The sequence below is a fragment of the Dicentrarchus labrax genome, unplaced genomic scaffold (genome assembly GCF_905237075.1).
Source record: "Dicentrarchus labrax unplaced genomic scaffold, dlabrax2021, whole genome shotgun sequence".
In the NCBI taxonomy this organism is placed as follows: domain Eukaryota; kingdom Metazoa; phylum Chordata; class Actinopteri; family Moronidae; genus Dicentrarchus; species Dicentrarchus labrax.
Window position 1 is genome coordinate 10558356 of NW_026136719.1, and position 19125 is coordinate 10577480.

Consider the following 19125-nt stretch of genomic DNA (forward strand, 5'->3'; position numbering starts at 1 on the left):
GTCAATCAGAAATAAAATAAAATATCTCCAATCAAACATGATCTATTACATATGTTTTGCGATAAAGAAACTCAATGAATGTATTAGATAGGGTTGTTAAACTGAAATCTTTATAGAATTAATTCTATTAACTGATCTCACTGGGTTTCAAATGAGAGAGGTTCAGGTTAAAGAAGAGAAATCTGACAAGAGGGATCTTTGGGAGGTGGGTTAATGGCTGCTGCTATAATCCTGCAGAGACCAAAGTGATCCCAAACAGTAAACGTATAGATACATTATACAGATCTTCAAGTTCTGCAAACAGTCTGGACTGAAGACTAAAGTAATAGTGATTCTTGACTGTCAGAGTTGCTGGACTGTGCCAGCCATTCAGCTGTTTAAATCCAGTATCTAAAACAGCTCTTATGATACATGTGTATACATTTGTTTTCCTAAAATATTTAACTATACATGTACAGGTACATTTTATTTAATTATTTTAACTATCATGTTTATTATTTAAAAAACAAAAGTCTCTCTCTCGTATGCTTTCTAAATAAAAGTATTGGGCTGTGGTGGACCCCACCTTGTTTTAAATTGGTAGCTTTGAATATTAAGATTATTTTTTTCAATTGAAAAATACAATATTTCTTATTTCATTTTTATTGATAGAAAATTAACCTGCAAATAACCAACAAAAGGATATCCAAAAACGTACAAGTAAAATATTAAACATAATAGGTTTATAATCATTAATAACTGTTATAAAACATTAATACATGTCATGGTAGGTAATCATTGACCTATCCATCCATAAAGCCTTTTCAGCACGGTTAAGTCTAAAATCCAACACAGCCTTAGCTCAGATTTGACATGAGGGCTCTGACTCAAGATTTCAAGTTGGCTCCAACTCATTTCAGAACATCACACAACCAGTGCAGTTGAGGAGCAGAAGAAAGTTCATGTCACTCGGCAGCAGAATTCTCCACTATATCTGGTGAGAAACTGTATTTGTGCAATGTGAACCAAAAATGAAGTTACATAAAGGCTAAAGCAGAGCCTTTTTAATAAAATAAAAGAATATTCACACTTCACTGGCCTGATTGCCTCAAGATAATTCTGGAAATAACTGTTCTCAAAGTAGCATTAATTGCATATTACAGCACTTTTAGAGCTTTTCGGATAGCTTCGGTAATAGATAGGCTATTGTATCTCTTGGTCTTATCACAACAAATCAAGGATATAGCTTGTGGTTCGAAGACCAATAGCAATAAAACTGATGATTGATAATCAGCTAAAACTAAGGTTCACTATTCAGCTGACTCATTGTTCCTATACTATGTAACAAAGATTCTGTAAGCAGTCAGGTCCTATTTTCTGTAAATCCAGTAGACAAAGTATAATTACATTAGTAATTGAAGGAAATCAACAAAAGATTATATTTCAAATCATTTTGATTATTCTTGATTATCTGTATAGTTGCTGTTGCACTTTGAAGATTGTAAAGGGATCACTTGAAATATTCAAGTCATAACTGTAACTGTAGTTCCTGTTCCAAAGATTTACTCATAATTCTTCCCCTTGCATGCAAAGATGAAGTTACTTGTCTCTACCTTTGTTCCAATCAAAGAAGAGAAAGTGATTTATGGTATTTTAAATAAACTTCAGACAACCCGACTGCACCCTGAGTTATGAAAATACAATACAAAGTAAGCAGACACATTTGTTAAAAATTGATAGATTTATAATCCTTGTTATGAATTAGGTGAGTTTTTCCTCTCAGGTTAGTGGGCTTCTAGGCTGAAGAGGAAAAGGCCAGTGTTTTTTTCCACTAAAAATAGATTTCAGATAAGGATGTCACATAGGTGACAGAGATAATGGTGCAATAATGATTGCATTCCTGACGAATGATGTGTGTCGGGGGAGGTGTGGGAGGCATGGTGGCCTGGCCTCTGAGTGTGAACTGGCCACAGGAGAAAAGACTGGTAATTCCTGCAGATCAAGACCTTCCTTACAGTCACAGCACTCAGTGGATACCAGTGTGTATCGCTTTCTGCTGATACATTAGCCCCTTTCTCTCTCTACACCATGCAGACACGCACATCATAAGCTCCTGTATGAGAATGTACTCCTACCAGAATTATTGTTAATTTTTTTGTATTGTCTCTTTTTCTTCAAGTATTGCTCTCATGCACCCTCTCGCTCTCTCTGTCTGTTGCCGCAGCGATGTTGGACAACTACTGCCAGAGTTTAGGAGCAGAGAAGAGCCTCTGCTCTGCCCTGTAACCAAGGCTATCACCTAAAGCAGTGACTCCTTTTCTATGTTCTATTACATCATTACACTGATGACCCTTTCTTAAGGCACATTTTATGGATATTCCATATTATATTTAAAAAGTAGTGAGCCTCAGTAACTGCAAGAAGTTTGTGTAAAACCAGTGCTTTAGATGCATTTTTTGCAGATTATTTCCTGTTTAGGAAACCTTTTATACAATCAATCATAAATACTTAATAGGCTCTTTTTTTTGGACCAATTAAGTGATTCAGTGTTTTCTTTTGTCCCTGGCGCTTGGCCATTATTCTATTAGGCAATTTACTTAATTTATTTTACATTTACTTTTCTTCACAGAAGTGAAGAAGTGAACCAAATGCAGAAATATAGTCCTACTGTGTATATTTTTTCAGTTCTCTTACATGGCCTTAAAACCCAGAAGGATAGTGGGGGTCCCAACCCCCAGGTTGGGAACCACTGGCCTGCAGTATCATGACAATTTGTAAAACTGATCTCACAAACATTATTTTAGTCAACACGCTCTACAGATTGCACTATGGGACCACAAAAAGCAAAGATTTGACGGACAATATTTTAAAGTGAAGAAATTCTATTTATTTCACATCATTGAATCAAATCTATATCAATGGGAAATCTCTACCACCAGCTGAGCAAGCAACAGGTCTGTCATCATGATATGCCACACACACACACACACACACACACACGCACGCACGCACACACACATGCATACACACAAACAGGTGCTCTAATGTTTCTAGATGAAGGCACATAAACCCATTGAAGGTCACAGTAAGGCAGATTCACAGCACTAAGAGGAAACCGTAGACCGTAAAAATTAGCAAAGGAACACTCAAGACTTTGACCAGTCTGCCGTATTACAGAATCTCTGTTTAGGACTGTCCTGTCTTCCTCTGTCTGGAAGGAAGAGAGCAGGTGAGAAAGGGTGAGGATGGCTGAGAACAGGAGGAAGAAGATGTTCACGTGCAGTGCTGACAGACATCCCACCCCTGTTTTCCATGTGACCTTTTCCTCTGCAGGCAGGTAGTGAGAGTTTATCCTTGTCATTAGAAAACTAGCAGCACTGAGAGAGTCCTTTCCAGTCTTAATCCTCATTTTCCTTAAAAGTTCTTTGGCATGATCGCATCAGCCAACCTGTAGACAGAACGCTTGCCAGACAGAACAACTGACAAGTCATAAATCAACATTATCTCATGCCTTTGCAGACATACTGTCAAAAGTAAACAGTTGTGTTTTTCACTCAGACATGTAATTGTGGTAACATTCAGTATACCATCACTCAAAGACAGCAGCAGTACAAACTCTGAGAGTTGTTTTTGCATCATTAAGAAACAGTAACTCCATAATGTAAATCACAGTTTGTTCAGTTTACTTTCACACAACGGAGGGCCAATCTGCACACACACGGCAGCAGCAACATTCCTTTGGATCACCAACAGACTGGGTTTGATTAGTCCACAAAGCACTAGTTTGACATAATACCCTGTATCCAACCATATACATTCTTGTGCAGAACAGCTCTGCTATGCAGAGGTGCAACCACTCTGTTTCACATTCTGAGTTCACATACGAAATCTTGTCCCTGAGACTTCAAACTACATCTGAATAATACCACTGTGCCCTAATTCCCCACCCTGTCCCACGAGCATCAACCTCTTACCATCTCTCATCATCTACAGACATTCAACTTGTAGGTATGGGTTAAAGGGAGCTTCAGCCATTTCCATGTAAATCGATGAGCTGAAATGCACCCCCCTGGCAGAAGGGCAAAGAATATGACACAGCATCTGCCTCACACTCACTCAAGAGACACACAACGACAGACATGTAGTCACATACAGTAGAGAGACTCTACACTGGCTCTGAACTAACAGCGCACACACATTGAACAACATATTCAGCTTCAGTCTCTTGGTTCGGTCCGTCACAGAGTGATGTCTTAATGGCGTGTCAGTGTCAGGTGCAATGGTTGTGCAGGGCTGTGGCTTCGGTGTGTTTGCATGTGTGTAAGTGTATTTGTGTCTGTGTGTATGCATATGTGTGTCTATAGGCAGTTCTGTGTCCCTGTGTTAAGTAAGGGCGTACTCAAACGTCCCTTTCTCCAGCCCCTCGATGCCATCAGCCCAGTTGGAGGAAGGCATGCTGCTGTAGGGGTCCAGCAGGATCCTGAAACACCTTACTATCAGCAGCCCCAGGAACACCAGTAGCATCCCCACAAAGGCAAATGCTGTCTTCTGCTCCAGAGTCAGAGAGTGCGCCATCATGTCGTTTCCGCTCATGGCAGCAAGGGAGTGGTTGAAGTGGACGCTACACATGGTAAACCAACATCTAGGTGCCTCATCTCCTCTCTGATAGGGTCAGGCGTTTAGAAGCCTGCATGTTACCTGGACAGAGATTACATGATGGCTTCAGATTAGTGCTGTCCTGTCTCTTGTGCAGAGGAGATCCATTTAATCAACCTATTTAAATATTATCACACTTAATGCATACACTGCGTAGGCTGCAAGAAATACAGGTGCAGATATGGGAAAGAGACAATACAGAAACAATCATAATGTTTTGAAATGCGCTGACCATGAAGCATGAAGGGTTACAGGTATCTATAAATAGCTTCTTTTGAATGAGGTATCAAACAGATGTCCGGAGACTTCGATCTCTCTCTCTCTCACTCTGCCCTTCTGGGAATTTTGCAGAAAATTACAAAAGGCAAACAGAAGAGTGAGGGAGACTGCAGGAAAAAGGGTTCAGGGATACGAGCCAATGCCATGGCCACATTCCTTTAAGATGGGTTTGAATTACAGTGTGCCGCAGTGTAAAGCCAGCTGTTAAAAATAAGCAAAGCGATAAGATGTCAATGAAAGTGCCACATCTCATGAAGATGTGACGTTATGTATGTTTGGTGTAGAGGAGAGGGCTCTCTACCTGTTGCGTGTGAGCAGATGTAATTCCACTGGACAAGAAAGCGACGGTGATTGACCAAACATAATCACAAAATTGGTGTGACCACACAAATGCAAGTCTGCTTCTATCATTCTTTTCTTCCCAAATCTTTCATATGAACACAAGCAGCAGGTGGCTTGAGCGAAAGCAAGGGAGGGGGGTTAGATGAGAGAGGGAGGGTACATGCAGACAGGGACAGGGGAATGTACAGAGAGAATTGTGAAAGACAGACGAGGGAGAAGGAAGTGGAATGATGAGGAGGACACTGCACAAGTATGCATTGTGTGAGAGACAGAGAGGAGAGAGGGAGGGAGTGAGGTAGGGTGAAAGAGAAAGACTGCATTGACAGATTCTCTAGTGAGGATGTCTATGGGAGAAAAAGCAAGCGTCTCACCGTCATTATCGTTCCATCCTTACAGACCTGTTGCTGCTGTTTCTTGTGAACAACTCCTCTTTCTTGGAGCCCGCTTACACATATCCGTTAATCCACCCATTGCTGACATACTGGATGTGCTGCGCTAACCTCCCATCTAAACAAAAAGCGAGAGATAAAGAGAGAGAGAAACAGAGAAGCGAAGGGAGAGGCTGGATCAAGCTATGATATGTGTCTCTTCTCAGAGATACAGCTCCTCTCCTCATGCTCCCTTACTTGCTGCCTCCTACTCATTATCATTCTGTTTCTCTATCTCTCCCTCCAGAAGCACGCACGCTTGCTCCTGCTGCATGGCAACCACTTGTTAGTCTCACTCAGCTGCTCTGCTGCCTCAGTCATTCACAACATTCTCCCCCCCTTCAGCAACACCAGGACGGATGCAGCAGCATAAACAAGTAATCCCCGTCTTCTTTTTCTTCTCTCTTCATTCTTTCCCCTCCCTGGCTTATTTGGCTTTTCTAAAAATGACTCCACCAAGATGTGACAGGAATATCGTGGTTTAGCCGGGAGGAGAAATGCTGCCTCTCACTGCTCCTGGCCAGTAAATGCTGCTGCAAAGGTATTTTTGGTACAGCACAGCATTATCCACCAAGCCTGCTTTGATGATGTGTTTTTAATTGGTGCAGTTTGCTGTGGTCAAATTGAATTAGCCCCTCTGCTTAAAGGCTTACGAATGCAGGCTCCCTGGCCATGGTGAAGGAGAAGAGACTGGCATTTAAATAGATTTTACTGTAGTGAATAAAGCCGTATTGTATAAGAAAAACATGCAGCAGGTCATCTGATTGCCCAGTGTAACAGAATGCAGCAGTGAAGCGTCTGGCCATCTGTTTCGTTGTTATGCAGTGCAAATTCATATCAGCAATGTAGTTTCTGTCACAGTGGTGCAGTGACTCGGATCTAAGGATAAGGCATGCCACAGGGGAGATGGTCATCACTAGTTTGTGATGTAATAATTCACATCTTAAAAGTGGCAAAAAGAGCTCCATTTTTCTTTTTCAGTTGTAAACAGCAGCCAAATTCCCTGACAGAAACTAAACACAGGGGTGAATTACCTCCCTCACATTTACTTTTACTTCAAAGTTTTATGCCTCTGCAGTGTCTTTTGAACTGCCCTTTTTCTTGGGTCAGTAAGCAATTTCTAGTCCTGCTGTGCTGTTAACACCTGGCTGTATTCGGGTAGAAATTGGTAGTGTGGCACCACTGTGATTTGTCGACAGAGTCAGCTGCTAATGTTTTAGTTCACATTTATTTCAAGGACAGTTCTTGCAAATTAGCTGAGGAGATGTCACACTGTACAGACAATGAACTCATTAGACTTTGCCTCATTGCCCTCATGTCAATTTAAAAAACAAAATGAAAACTATTTGATGTGCGGTCATCAGTGATGAGGTCAAGTTACAAACAGTGTGAATTGTCATCATTATTAATCCATTATGGTGAATTTCCTGTAAGAGATGATTTCATAAGACCATTTACGTGAAAATTAGCTGAAGTTCAGTGACTTACATTTGGACAATTGCCTCTGAGTTTCCTTTATCATATAACAGTCAGAACTTACTTACTTGTGTGTCAGGGTGTACTGATGTGCTATTGACTCTATTGGTTCTGGAAGAGGAACTGCTGAGACAATCTAAACCTGTTGCATAAAGCATATTATAATATTACCCAGTGTCCATAGGACATTCGGATAAAGATTGTTAAACATTTATCTCAGCCACACAACAGGTCAGGAGCAGAACTGATATTGAGAACTATAAAACGATGATTCTACAAACTGCTCTCACGGTATCATCTTTAATGTTAATGAACTGTACGCCTCTGTCTGTTTATCTCGTATGATAATACAATCTTTACAAGAAAGTACAAAGACAGATGCAGTGAAATTGCAAAGATTTTAAATACTTTATTAGGCCTCCCCATTAGCCTGAGTGTAGCAATTGTGGCCCTTTGTTGGTTAGATATTGAAAAAGGATGGTCTGACTTTTTTTAGAATAAATATAATGAATCTACAATATTGCTAACATACTGCCAGGTGATTGTGCACATCATAGTACACAAGAAAAGAGAAATACTGGTTTCTAGCATTTCAACATGAACTTAATGATATGTGCCAACCTAGGTTGACTGACCGTTATTTGTTAGTGGATACAAGTTATGAAGTTATATTTATTGGTATGAATTGTGCAACACTCACCTGCGGGGTGTATAATATAAAAGCAACTAGCCATCAAGGAAATGTATAATCAGTTTATTGACCTAGTATTTTATTCACAGAGTAATAAGTGCACTGTACTGTATGGTAAAAGTTAACCTTATCCACGGTTGTAATTGTTATAATCTGTCCTTCATTGCACCTGATATCAGTGGTATCTCTTCTTGAATGAAACTCAAATGTATTAGAAATGTATTTATTTTCAGGAGTGAGGTTACAGCAGTTCTTAATAATAATAATGACTATATATTATTATATATATATTATTATTATTACTATTCTCTGCACCTTGAGCAGGGTTACCAAACAAAATTAAATAAAGTATTTCTGATTCTGATTGTTGCGTTTGTGACTGTAGCATGCAGAAACCTTAGCAGCCAAAACAAAATATAAATATAGGAATCACACACTTTCACATAACAAAGCAAACATCTGGGTCAGAGAAGCTCACCAATAGATGTACTGAAGGTTCTGACGCACATAAAATCCCTATTTGAACACAGATGTTGTGTGAATTGGTTGTACTGTACTTTAAATGTGACAGTATCCCCAAAAGTGGCTTTATAATGGCTGTCAGTGATTTAATCTGAACAGATGAAAAGATTCAAATTAAAATTGTGAAACAGTTTGATTCTTGATGTGAAGTCAAAGAGGTGAGACATTCTTTGCCCCCTATTATCATCAGTAACCCTTGAGCCTGACACTTAAATAACTACCCATTTGCTTATTTCCTAACAAGACTTGCTTTGAATACTTACGCAGCATAAAACTGTAGTTTGAACACCAAGTTACTGTCCTTATATCTAAAAAAAAACTTTTTTTAACAGGAGTACAATCAACTTTATGTTATATTAAAAGGTCAGATTTAAAATTACTAAGTGTTTTTTGGTTGTGGCACACCGCTAAAGCATATTGTATAAAGAAAATGAAATTATTCTTCCAGGAGACTAAAAGTGCATCAATCAATAGCTCCAGGAATGATGAATTGGCTTGGCTCATTCTGCACTATATCATTAGCATAACGACATTTGCTTAGTATTCAGGGACTCACTGTTTCTTAGTAGATACTTCAAATGTTCAGGCTCTGTCTTGTGCATGGATCAAACTTCTTATGGTGGGCTGCACTCTTTGGTTTTCAGGGGGTCTGGGTGCTGCTCAGAAACACACACACACACACATGCAACCATCAGAGGTGTCACTCACTCTCTTGCTGACCCATTCACTGTATGTGCACAATCTTTTCAAATACCTCCATTTTATTTCTGTTTTTTAATGCCTCCAACTCCTTTGACCTCCAGTAGCAACCTATTCTCTTATACTCTACTCTATTCACCCAGGCTGCCTAGCGACACCTCCCAAATCTCGCGTTGGAGACACAAATCTCCACTGCACATTTTGAACTGCGTAGCGACAGGGGTATCTTGCGTTGTGTGGGGCACAAAAAAAAAAAAAAAAAAAAAAAAAAAAGAGAAGGAAAACCCTCAACATGGCAGATGTTGCAACCTTAGACGAGGAACCAAAGCAAGAGGAATCTACTACATCAATCAAGTCCGACACCGAGGAGACCTCCGAAGAAACACCCAATGGCGTGAAAACGTGAGTGTTGTGTTAATATTAGTGTTGTGTTAATATTAGTGTTGTGTTAATATTAGTGTTGTGTTGTTGTGTCCCGTCTGTGCAGTCGCTTAGCTAAAATGGAGTCCTGTGATGCTAGCTATTGTTAGCCGAGAAGCCTCTGTTGTCGAAAACATTGGAGCCGTATTAAGTTAAATGTGTCTTGTTACTGAGCTAACGTGAAGACAAAATGATGCTACATATTTTTTATCTGAAGTGTCGATAAATGGTGTGTGTTTTTGCCATCACGTTAGCTCATCATTGTGAAGTAATGGGTTAGCTGGGTGCTAATCAGGGTTGTGTTTTGCTAACGGAGTCATTAAACTCGGCGCTTGTTGAAGTTTAACTTGCTCTAACTCTTTAACTCACCTGGGTGGATAAATAAAATAGGCTATATCTGATTTTAAACAGACATTACCAGCCAGCGTTTGCATGTAGTTGTACCTGTCACATTGTGTACAAGCTAAAAATAACGTGAAGTTAACGCTAGCTGCAAATGGCCCCGCTATGCTGCAGTGTTAATTTAACTAGTTTTAAATAAGTTAACTAATAAATCACGCTAGTTAAACGTTATGTTAGTATTTTCTTTACTACTGACACCTCACCAGATGACAGTTTCTACAGCAGGGTAGTTCATGTTTCAATGAACATACTCAGCTACTAACTTGACACTTGTAAGACGACCTGTTTGCAGAAATAATAATAATAATAATAATATACCTTTACAGGAATGCAAAGTTGTCCTATATACAAAGTCTAAAGTGTTTTTATTATGCTACATTATAACCTCTTTGATTATTTCTTTCCTCAAGGTAAGTAGTGTCATTATTAATGTAACATTACGTAGCTGTCTTTATGAAAGAAAGTGTTTATTAAATGTAAAGAAACTCACATTAGCACTGAAATGCAAAGCAACCTGCTATTACTCACAAACATATTGACAGGTCTTTAAATACGCAGACTGTGGTTTGTGTGTGATGTCCGAATGTTGTTTAGAGAGAGGACGGTTTCTGACTTGCAGCTTTGTGCATTTTGTAGGGATGCTGAAGAAACTAAGCCCCCCAAAGAAAAGCATGATGCTAAAGAGAAGTCCTCCGGGAGCAGAAGAGGGAACCGATTCCATCCGTACAAAGACAAACATGGTGGAGAAAAGAAGGGTGCACATAGGAACCGGGTGTTCATCAGCAATATCCCCTATGATATGAAGTGGCAGGCAATTAAAGATCTAATGCGTGAGAAAGGTAATGTCCCCAGTGATGGGGATGGTGTCTCCTCTTCTTCTATAGCTCTTCAGCTGATTAGAAGTTCTTTACCCTTTTTTCCTTCGTTACCAGATGGAGAATCCTCTAGCAGTAGTCAGTTAGTTTGTAGCTTTTCTCTGGATGTTACTTAGTGCAGATAGTAGGAAACCAACATAGTGTGATATTAGGTTATTGGAGTTTTCAATAAAATTTTTTGGATGGACACCAATTTAGTTTGGGCTGATATGTCTGTGAGAAAAGGAAGATGAACTTAGTTATATTGTCACTTGTTTTATGGCATTGTCAGCTCCAAAATGTAACCTCAGACCAGTAGTAGAATTGATTGTTGAATGATTTTGTTGCATCTGTTGCAAGGTGAATCTTGATTATATGAATGAAAATATTGTAATGTTTTACTTTCTGAATTATGGGGGTCTTAAGAAGCCTTTTGAAAGGTCAAAGGACAGCTTAAAACTTTCAACTGTTATGAATGGATTCTGTTGACAAACTGATCATGCTGAAGTCTTTTGAATTTCCCAGGTTTAATGTAGCTGTGTTTCTCTCTGGCCTTGGCCTTTGGGTGTCTCAGTCACTGCCCAGAAAGGCATGGTGTTGGTCTGGTGGGATGTTGGTCTGGGCTGACTGTTGATCATTAATGGGACATTTCCATCTGTAGCGGCATTGCCAAGGCCAACGGCGACTTGAAGACTTGGTGACTTAAATTCCTTTGTTCTTTTGGTATTTTTCCTTTGTATGTCTCATGTAGTTGGTGAGGTTACATACGTGGAGCTCTTTAAGGATGCAGAAGGAAAGTCAAGGGTAAGTGATGTGGCCAACTTGCTGCACGAGGTTTTAAATGCCCCCAGCAGGCTTTCATTAATCAAGTGCTCTTTTAGGTTCTGATCCTTTGGGTCTTACTAAGTCACTGAACTGGAGATACTGTAGGTTGTGTTTAGAGCCTGATAGATGGCTAATGATTGATATTCATTTGAAAGGGAGATGTCCTGTTGATTTTTTGGAAAAGTAGCCTAATGAACTCCTAAGAGTACACTTTTGCTTTTGTTGTTGTTATTTCAATTGGTGTAAAAGTTTGTTTGTTTGGCCATTTTCCAAAGGGAAATGTGGGTTGTGTGATTTGTCTCATTGATTGACCCTCATGTCTCAAAATCTTATTTTACAATTCTGTTATATGACACAGCTCTCTCTTCAAAGGAACAAAACAGTCTTGAAAGATCCTGTAATGTTTTTTTATTGTTGTTTTTTATGCTAAATGGCAAAAATGCATATTATAGATGCAAACGAGGACCACACTATTTTTTCTTTACTGCAGTGGTAAAGAAGGTTAATCCTAACTAATGTACTAAATAAATTTGTTAATGCTTTTTTTTTTTTTAATTTCCACCTTGGTATTTGTGTCCAGTTCTAAAAAGAATAAACTGTTTGAGTTATATTACAATGCATAGGTATCTGTTAGTGCTAAATGTTTTAACTAAAACCTTTTTAGTATTTTTTTTTTCTTGATGTTTGTTTTTAATGGTATAGTCAACTTTGTGTCAGATAATGATAAATAATATGCTCTTATTAAACTTTTAGTCTTGTTTGCAAATTACAGTAGACTTAAACACAACCTCAGAAATATGCTGGCTCAAGCCAGTGAGCAAAATATGGCCAACATGCACTGTAGAAAATACTAGAAGCATGTTGATAAATTAGATTTATAATGTTGTAGGGCTTTGTTTTGATTTTAACTGAATTTTGTTTACTCCTTCAACTTTGGATATGTGTGCTAACTGGACTCCTATGATGCCCCCTGGTTAGGGTTGTGGGTAAGAATCTACCTTACTTTCTCAAACATAGAGCATATTTTTTTTATTCTTGTACTTGCGTGGACTCATTTGATGTCCCTGTTTCAACAGTGTGGTGGAGTTCAAAGATGAGGAGTTTGTGAAGAAGGCGATAGAAACTATGAATAAGCATGACCTGAGTGGAAGGCCACTTAACATCAAGGAGGTGAGAACAAATTATGTTTACAGCAAAACTGAAAAATGTTATTATGTTGCTATCTTCTAAAACATAACATAACTTTCTCCCCTTATTTATTTCACTATTCATTTGTATGTGAGTGGCATCATAAAGTAAAACTGAAATACCTCTGAGTGACAGATGATTGTTCATCTACTGTAGAGCTTCTCTTTAACGTTGAGCTGATGTATTATTTTATTTTTGTCTTACATCGCTATAGTGATTTCTTTAGTGGAACTGAAAATATAATGCACACAAGTATCCCCAGATAACATAATGAGTGTGGGATTGCCTTGTACAATTGTCTGTTATTTGTTGTACAACCTTCACTTGACTGATTCTTCATGATTCATCAGAAGTAAATTGTAATGTGTTTCCTATTTAAGGACCCTGATGGTGAGCATGCTCGGCGCGTGCTACAGCGCATGGGAGGAGGTCAACAGGGAGGTCGTGGGCAGGACATGGGGCCTGGTGGTATGAACATCCCACCCTCCATTGCTAACAACCCCAACATCCCACCTGACGTCATCCATGCACTGCAGGCCGGACGACTGGGCCACACAGTGTTTGTGGCCAATGTGAGGACATAGTAATAAACTATTTCTTATTACAAGTAGTGATGATTATGCATGCTGATTAAGAAAAGAGTGGTGTCTTTCTCTTCAACAGCTGGATTTCAAGGTGGGCTGGAAGAAGTTAAAGGAGGTGTTTGGCATGGCAGGTGTGGTGAAACGGGCAGATGTTAAGGAAGATAAAGACGGAAAGAGCCGTGGGATGGGAACAGTGACTTTTGAGCAGCCACTGGAGGCTGTGCAGGCCATATGTATCCTTCACAAGTAAACGCTAAAATAAATGTAAAAAAAACAGAGAAAAAACACACAAAGAAATGCTTCAAAATCTTACTGTGATCCTCTCCTTGACTCTGGGTTCAGCCATGTTCAATGGACAGATGCTCTTTGACAGACAGATGCATGTTAAAATGGTATGTTATTTTTAGTTATAATATGACATTAAATATATATACATTGTACAGCTGATGTGAACATTTTTACATTTGTTGTGTGGTTTTATAGGATGAGAAATCTCTTCCCCCTGATGATTTCCGTCAAGTAGAAAAAACTCCTCAGTTACCACGTGAGTACACTGTTAGCCCCTCGTCAGTAGTTCATCTCAAACTCATATCCATAGTAATGAGCTCAGTGGATTGTGTATAGCACTAACATTGTCAGTGTTAGAGGTTTAATACCTTCTGGGAACAAATGGCTAATGTTAATAAAACTGATCCAGATATGCTGCTGAAGCTGTATGGTAATGAAAGGGACACACAAAGTGGCTTGCAAGTTTTGTCCTACCTGTAGGATAGATGTTGGCCTGTTAATGTCATCTAAATGCTGCTTCACCTTTAAGACAAGATAAAATAAATTGTGGTCGACACTGCAATTACATATTAAAATTAATTAGATAAAACTTATATGGCAAGGAATTCTTAAGCATTAATTTAAATAGACAGGTTTTTTTTATTGTATAAAATGGTGTATTACACACACTGTAATTGAACGAGTCTTTGAGTCTTTACAGATGGAAAATCTGTATTTTGTATTGTTAATCTTTTGCTGGTCCAATCCCAAAACATTTATCTGTTTTTAGTCTGGTTACAAACAGTATTTTTACAGAAAAACACAGCTTGTTTTTTTATATTATTAATTAGTAGTAGTAGCTGCTCTCTAGTGAAAGTCCTTGTCAGTCAGTTTGATTTGTAGCAAGAGCCTGTTTAATAATGGAATGGACAAAGGTCTGATGTCTGCACTGAAAAGGAAGACCTGCTGCATTAAAATTGAATATATTCCACAAATCGAACAATATGACACATAGGTGAATAAATAACATCTATTCTACCCAACGGCAATGTCTGTGTGCCTTTGATCTTAAGTATGCTCTGAGCAGTACATCTTCCATTCCTGAGAGTTGGTGCATTGCAGATGCAGTAAAGGATCATGTAAAGATGTCTCTTGGCATATTTATTTTATACTAAATGAGTGTATGAATGTGTTTTACATTAAATCTCTGTTATGATAAATGTTAGTAGCATCATTGATTATCAGTTTAGCTTTGTATAAATTCTTGTATGGTATATAATCAACAATTTTCTTTTCTTGTATTTTCTGTGTAGGGGGTCTAGGTGGTATTGGCATGGGACTGGGGCCGGGAGGGCAGCCTATAAATGCCAACCGTCTGAGTGGTGGGGGAGGCATGGGCTCCATGGGGCCTGGAGGTTAGTCACCTCTCAGATTTATTTTACCAGTATTTTTAGTTATGTTTGGCCAGAAAGTGCTACATGCAGTACATAATATACTGTGTTCCAACTTACATCCAGTCCGTCTTTAATCTGCGAATACTTATCAACACATTACTAACACAAGGGAGCATTGATCAGCAAATCAAAACACCATTCTGTAATAATTAATATGCTGGTAAACCTTACATACACAGTTAATGTGTAAACCATTTAACCATCAAGACTTGGCTTGACATTTTCCCGGCTCATCTTTTGACCCTGCAGTGGTCTCAATGTGGATTAAAGAGATAAGACAAGCAGAGCTCCTACTAGCTAAAATACGGGATGTTTACTAGACTACGTGTTAGAATGTGACTTACATTGCGCCTAAAAGCATTTTTGTTCAGTGTTTGAAAATCAAATTAAACACATCTCCTTGCCATGTATGTATCTATACCCATTGGAAGTAAATAAATAAATACAGTGTGTACTTGTGTGGTCTGACTGACTTTTTCTGCCATAGGTATGGATATTCCAGGTTGTGGTGGAATGAACAGACTTGGAGGAGGTAAGGTTTTTGCTACCTACGAGTTTTCCCTGTTAAATGTCAACTTTTTGTCAGAAGAAAGTGAGAGCGATGTTCAAATTTGGTGCCGCTTTTGACAGGAATGAGTGGTGGCGGAGGCTTCGGGGGCATGGATAACATGGGCAACATGGGTGGCTTTGGAGGGAGAGACATGGCGCCAGTTGGCAGGATGGGAGGTTAGTGGGCAGATTCACTACTACTGGGGTGAGGTGAGGTTCAAGGATCAAGGAATCGAGGAAATGTATTTATCATAAAACACAAGGTTGTATAATTAAATGAACATTTGTGGTCCCTAGATAATAGAATAGCATCAAGTAAAATAAAACAACATATACAGTTATTTATATACATGCATCTTTTGAATTTGCGCCCGGGTGAATGTAAACAGCAGAAAGAAGATAGTGATGATTCTATGGTTTCATCTTCACATAAAAAGAAACTGTGTCCATCCACTTTAACTGTGTTTGAGCACCATGCATCATTGATGTAGTCCGCCTCCTCTCATCCTGCGCTCTGTTGGCTCGGAACATGGTCTGCCCGTTGAGTGCTTCATCCAGGATGTTGATGGAGCAGGCCTCTGTAAAGATGTGGACATTGGTCTCTGATTTCGGCCGGTCCCGTATTGTTGTCATACCTCACTGTGATAGCTAATAAGGATTAAAACAAAAACAGTGGAGTTTGAAAGGTTTAGCCATTCATTATCAAACCCAATCATACATTATTCAATGATGTTTCAAAGCCAAAAAAAAACAGTACAGATTAAAACACATCTACCAGGATCTACCAGCTGCTGCAACTTCATGCACAGCTGTTGCCATGGTGACAATGTTACGAACTGTTGTACTGTAAATCTTGAGATGTACCTGTGCTATTGCTAACTTAAGTCTAAGGGTACATTTTCTTTCTCCCTGAGATATGTACCGGTCAGGAATGGGTGGGATGGATCGGGACTTTGGCCACAGTGACATGCCAATGAATCGAGGATTTGGGGATTCTTTTGGAGGAATGGGTAAGTGATACTTTGACTTAAGGCGACTCCTGGTTTGAGTTTGGTTTTGAGTTAAGATGGTGTTTAGGGATTGCTTTTTGTCTTGTGTGCGATTCTGTTTATAGGTGGACTCTTTCTGTGTTTATTTTTGTTAAATTGTTGTTTTATGTTCTGGTCTAATCTAATCTGCATTAACTTGCATTTTCTCCCTTAGGTGGAGGTTTTGGAGGAGGCATGGGCAGTGGTGGCATGGGGCACATGGGGACTGCATTAGGTACATTAATTATTTTTCTAAATCTGTCACATACCAGTTCTTCCCCTATAGATACACATTGACTTTGGAAGTACTTTTAAGCTACAGTTAGCTCTCTAGAAGAGCCACAGGCCTGTTGACTTTTGAGAGTTGTTAGCCCTTACCATTTTATAGTCTTTTGAAAGTTTATACAGCCAGTTGTCTAAAAGTAGGAATGAGTATTAGTGTACCATGATGTAAAAAAGTCATTAAGTATAATGCCTGGCTGAATAGGCGATGGGTAATAAGGGGTCCTAGTAGAGACTGTCCTTTAATCAGATGACCTCAAAATTAAAATGTCCCTTAGTGCTGTTGTATGATACATACTGAAGTAGAGTCAATAGTGATTTACATTTACAACACTGGGGCATACGTGAATAATGTTGTGCCACAGTTGCAGTTTAAGGACTATTTGAAATGACTTGTTTATTATGAAATAAGCTGCTGTAGAGCTATACAGAAGAAGAAACATTTATATTCAATGTGGTTACAGCAGAAATACCAGTAAAGTGGTCTGCATTGATCTATGAATTAATGATTCTTACAGTATCTGCTGCTTCAGTTTTCACCCTGCTGCGCACACATAAACCAAAATAGCAGGTGTGCTTGGAGAACCCCACACAGTCTGTGCACCCAATACCTAATGCTTTGCACTTGATGTTGCGTGATTAAAATATGGCCCATGGAGTGGTACAGAAAAAAACGACTCCCTTCCTTGTGGAGTGCTTATAATATGAACTGGTTCAAAGTCTGCTTTTTCTGTTTCAACAATGTCACAGTGACATTGGACTCTCAACAGCTCATGTTATGAAGTGTTGGAACACTAATATAGGTTTGTAATGTTTATACACAATTCAGTGACGCTCTATATACTGCCCAGTTTAAAATATGCACTAAGTTGTGCTCTCATTTTGTGTGTGTGTGTGTGTGTGTGTGTGTGTGTTACAGGTAGTGGAATTGGCAACATGTCGATGGACCGTATGGGCTCTGGCTTTGACCGTATGGGCATGTCAGGAATGGACATGAACCGTGGCTTTGGTGGCTATGGAGGTGGCGGACCAGGCCACATGGGTGGAGGCATGTCTGACAGAGGCTCTGGGTCCAAAGCAGGCTGTCAGATCTTTGTACGAAATGTGAGTGTGGGCGAGATATGTGACAACATTACTAGTATAGAGATTTAGTCTATTAAATAAGATTGGAGTCACAGAGGCATCTCCACGACTTCCCCACTAATTTAATGACAATTTTATTCATAAATACATTTGCATTGATGTCCTAGTATTGATTGAGGCTTTAATAGGATGCAACCCATGCTTGTCGTGCATTAATATAAATGGTAATGATTCTGTAAATGAGTAGTTCATGATTGGTGTATATGAATTAACTGGTGCTCTACTTCACACTAGGGTTCGCACATTTTCCCTGCGAGACTAATTTTATGATGCCACATGCTTTGTTGATGTACTCATCTTTTACCGGTTTAGTCAAGCCTCAAATATGTTGGTATTGACTGAATTTCTGATTTCTGTGTTATAGCTGTCCTATGATCTGACATGGCAAAAGCTGAAAGAGAAGTTCAGTCACTGTGGTATGTCTTTTGCTTAGTTTGAATTAGATCTTTATTGTTTAATTTACAAACCACTCAAATACTTACATTAACAGTTTGTGAAACATTGAGGTTTCAGAATAACTTAATTGCTCATTCTTTACTCCTGCAGGCCAGGTAATGTTCGCAGAGATCAAGATGGAGAATGGAAAGTCAAAGGGATGTGGAACAGTGAGATTTGACTCTCCAGAGAGTGCTGAGAAGGCCTGCAGGATGATGAATGGAACCAAGATCAACGGCCGAGAGGTGGATGTCCGCATCGATCGCAACGCCTAGAGCTTTTGTAGAAGTCATGCTAACACACTTCCACATTCAGCCCTCTTGTCAGTGATCTTTTGTTTTGTTTTAAAAACACAATTACTTCATATCTCCCATGTGTCCACTGTTTAATTTTTTTGTTTATATATACTACATAGCTCTTATCTTTTGTTTTGTAAACCCTTTTTAATTTGTCAGGCAGTTTATTTGAACAAATAAACTTTTTAATTTTTAAACCTGGTGGTTGTAAAATCTCCTGGGATCAAAGTCTGGAAGTTGTTCTTCACAACATGTAAAATGAACCTGAGATGTTGATCTATTAGGCATTATTTCTCAACACTGCCATACAGTGGCCTCCTCAAAGA

The 19125-nt window shown here is 39.1% G+C and overlaps 2 protein-coding genes across 4 annotated transcripts; one reads left to right on the plus strand and one right to left on the minus strand.

Annotated features, from left to right (window-relative positions):
- Window positions 1–2843: 2843 nt before the first annotated feature.
- Window positions 2844–9069, minus strand: ctxn2 (cortexin 2). 3 transcript variants are annotated; one of them, XM_051380248.1, is made up of 3 exons: window positions 8930–9069; window positions 5628–5763; window positions 2844–4677 (listed from the first exon to the last, which is right to left on the minus strand). In XM_051380248.1, exon 3 carries the CDS (start codon window positions 4606–4608, stop codon window positions 4363–4365), a length of 246 nt encoding a protein of 81 aa, XP_051236208.1. In that variant the 5' UTR covers window positions 4609–4677; window positions 5628–5763; window positions 8930–9069; the 3' UTR covers window positions 2844–4362. The 3 variants fall into 3 exon arrangements, with proteins under 3 accessions (XP_051236208.1, XP_051236207.1, XP_051236209.1); XM_051380247.1 differs by lacking the exon at window positions 8930–9069 and having other exon boundaries at window positions 5628–6008; XM_051380249.1 differs by lacking the exons at window positions 5628–5763; window positions 8930–9069 and adding an exon at window positions 5216–5608.
- A 158-nt stretch (window positions 9070–9227) lies between these two features.
- On the plus strand, window positions 9228–18996 carry myef2 (myelin expression factor 2). Its single transcript, XM_051380250.1, has 17 exons — window positions 9228–9474; window positions 10531–10733; window positions 11500–11552; window positions 12552–12559; window positions 12650–12743; window positions 13142–13333; window positions 13425–13578; window positions 13688–13737; window positions 13829–13889; window positions 14926–15027; window positions 15554–15598; window positions 15697–15792; window positions 16530–16625; window positions 16819–16878; window positions 17845–18029; window positions 18433–18484; window positions 18615–18996. The coding sequence occupies exons 1-17, from the start codon at window positions 9365–9367 to the stop codon at window positions 18776–18778; spliced, it is 1725 nt and encodes a 574-aa protein (XP_051236210.1). The 5' UTR covers window positions 9228–9364; the 3' UTR covers window positions 18779–18996.
- The last annotated feature ends 129 nt before the right edge of the window (window positions 18997–19125 follow it).

Coding starts and splice junctions, on each gene's coding strand:
- myef2 (XM_051380250.1), top strand. CDS start 9,365: ATGGCAGATGTTGCAACCTTAGACGAGGAACCAAAGCAAGAGGAATCT. Junction 13,890..14,925: donor AAAAACTCCTCAGTTACCAC/GTGAGTACACTG, acceptor TTTTCTGTGTAG/GGGGTCTAGGTGGTATTGGC. Junction 18,030..18,432: donor GTCAGATCTTTGTACGAAAT/GTGAGTGTGGGC, acceptor TCTGTGTTATAG/CTGTCCTATGATCTGACATG.
- ctxn2 (XM_051380248.1), bottom strand. CDS start 4,608: ATGTGTAGCGTCCACTTCAACCACTCCCTTGCTGCCATGAGCGGAAAC.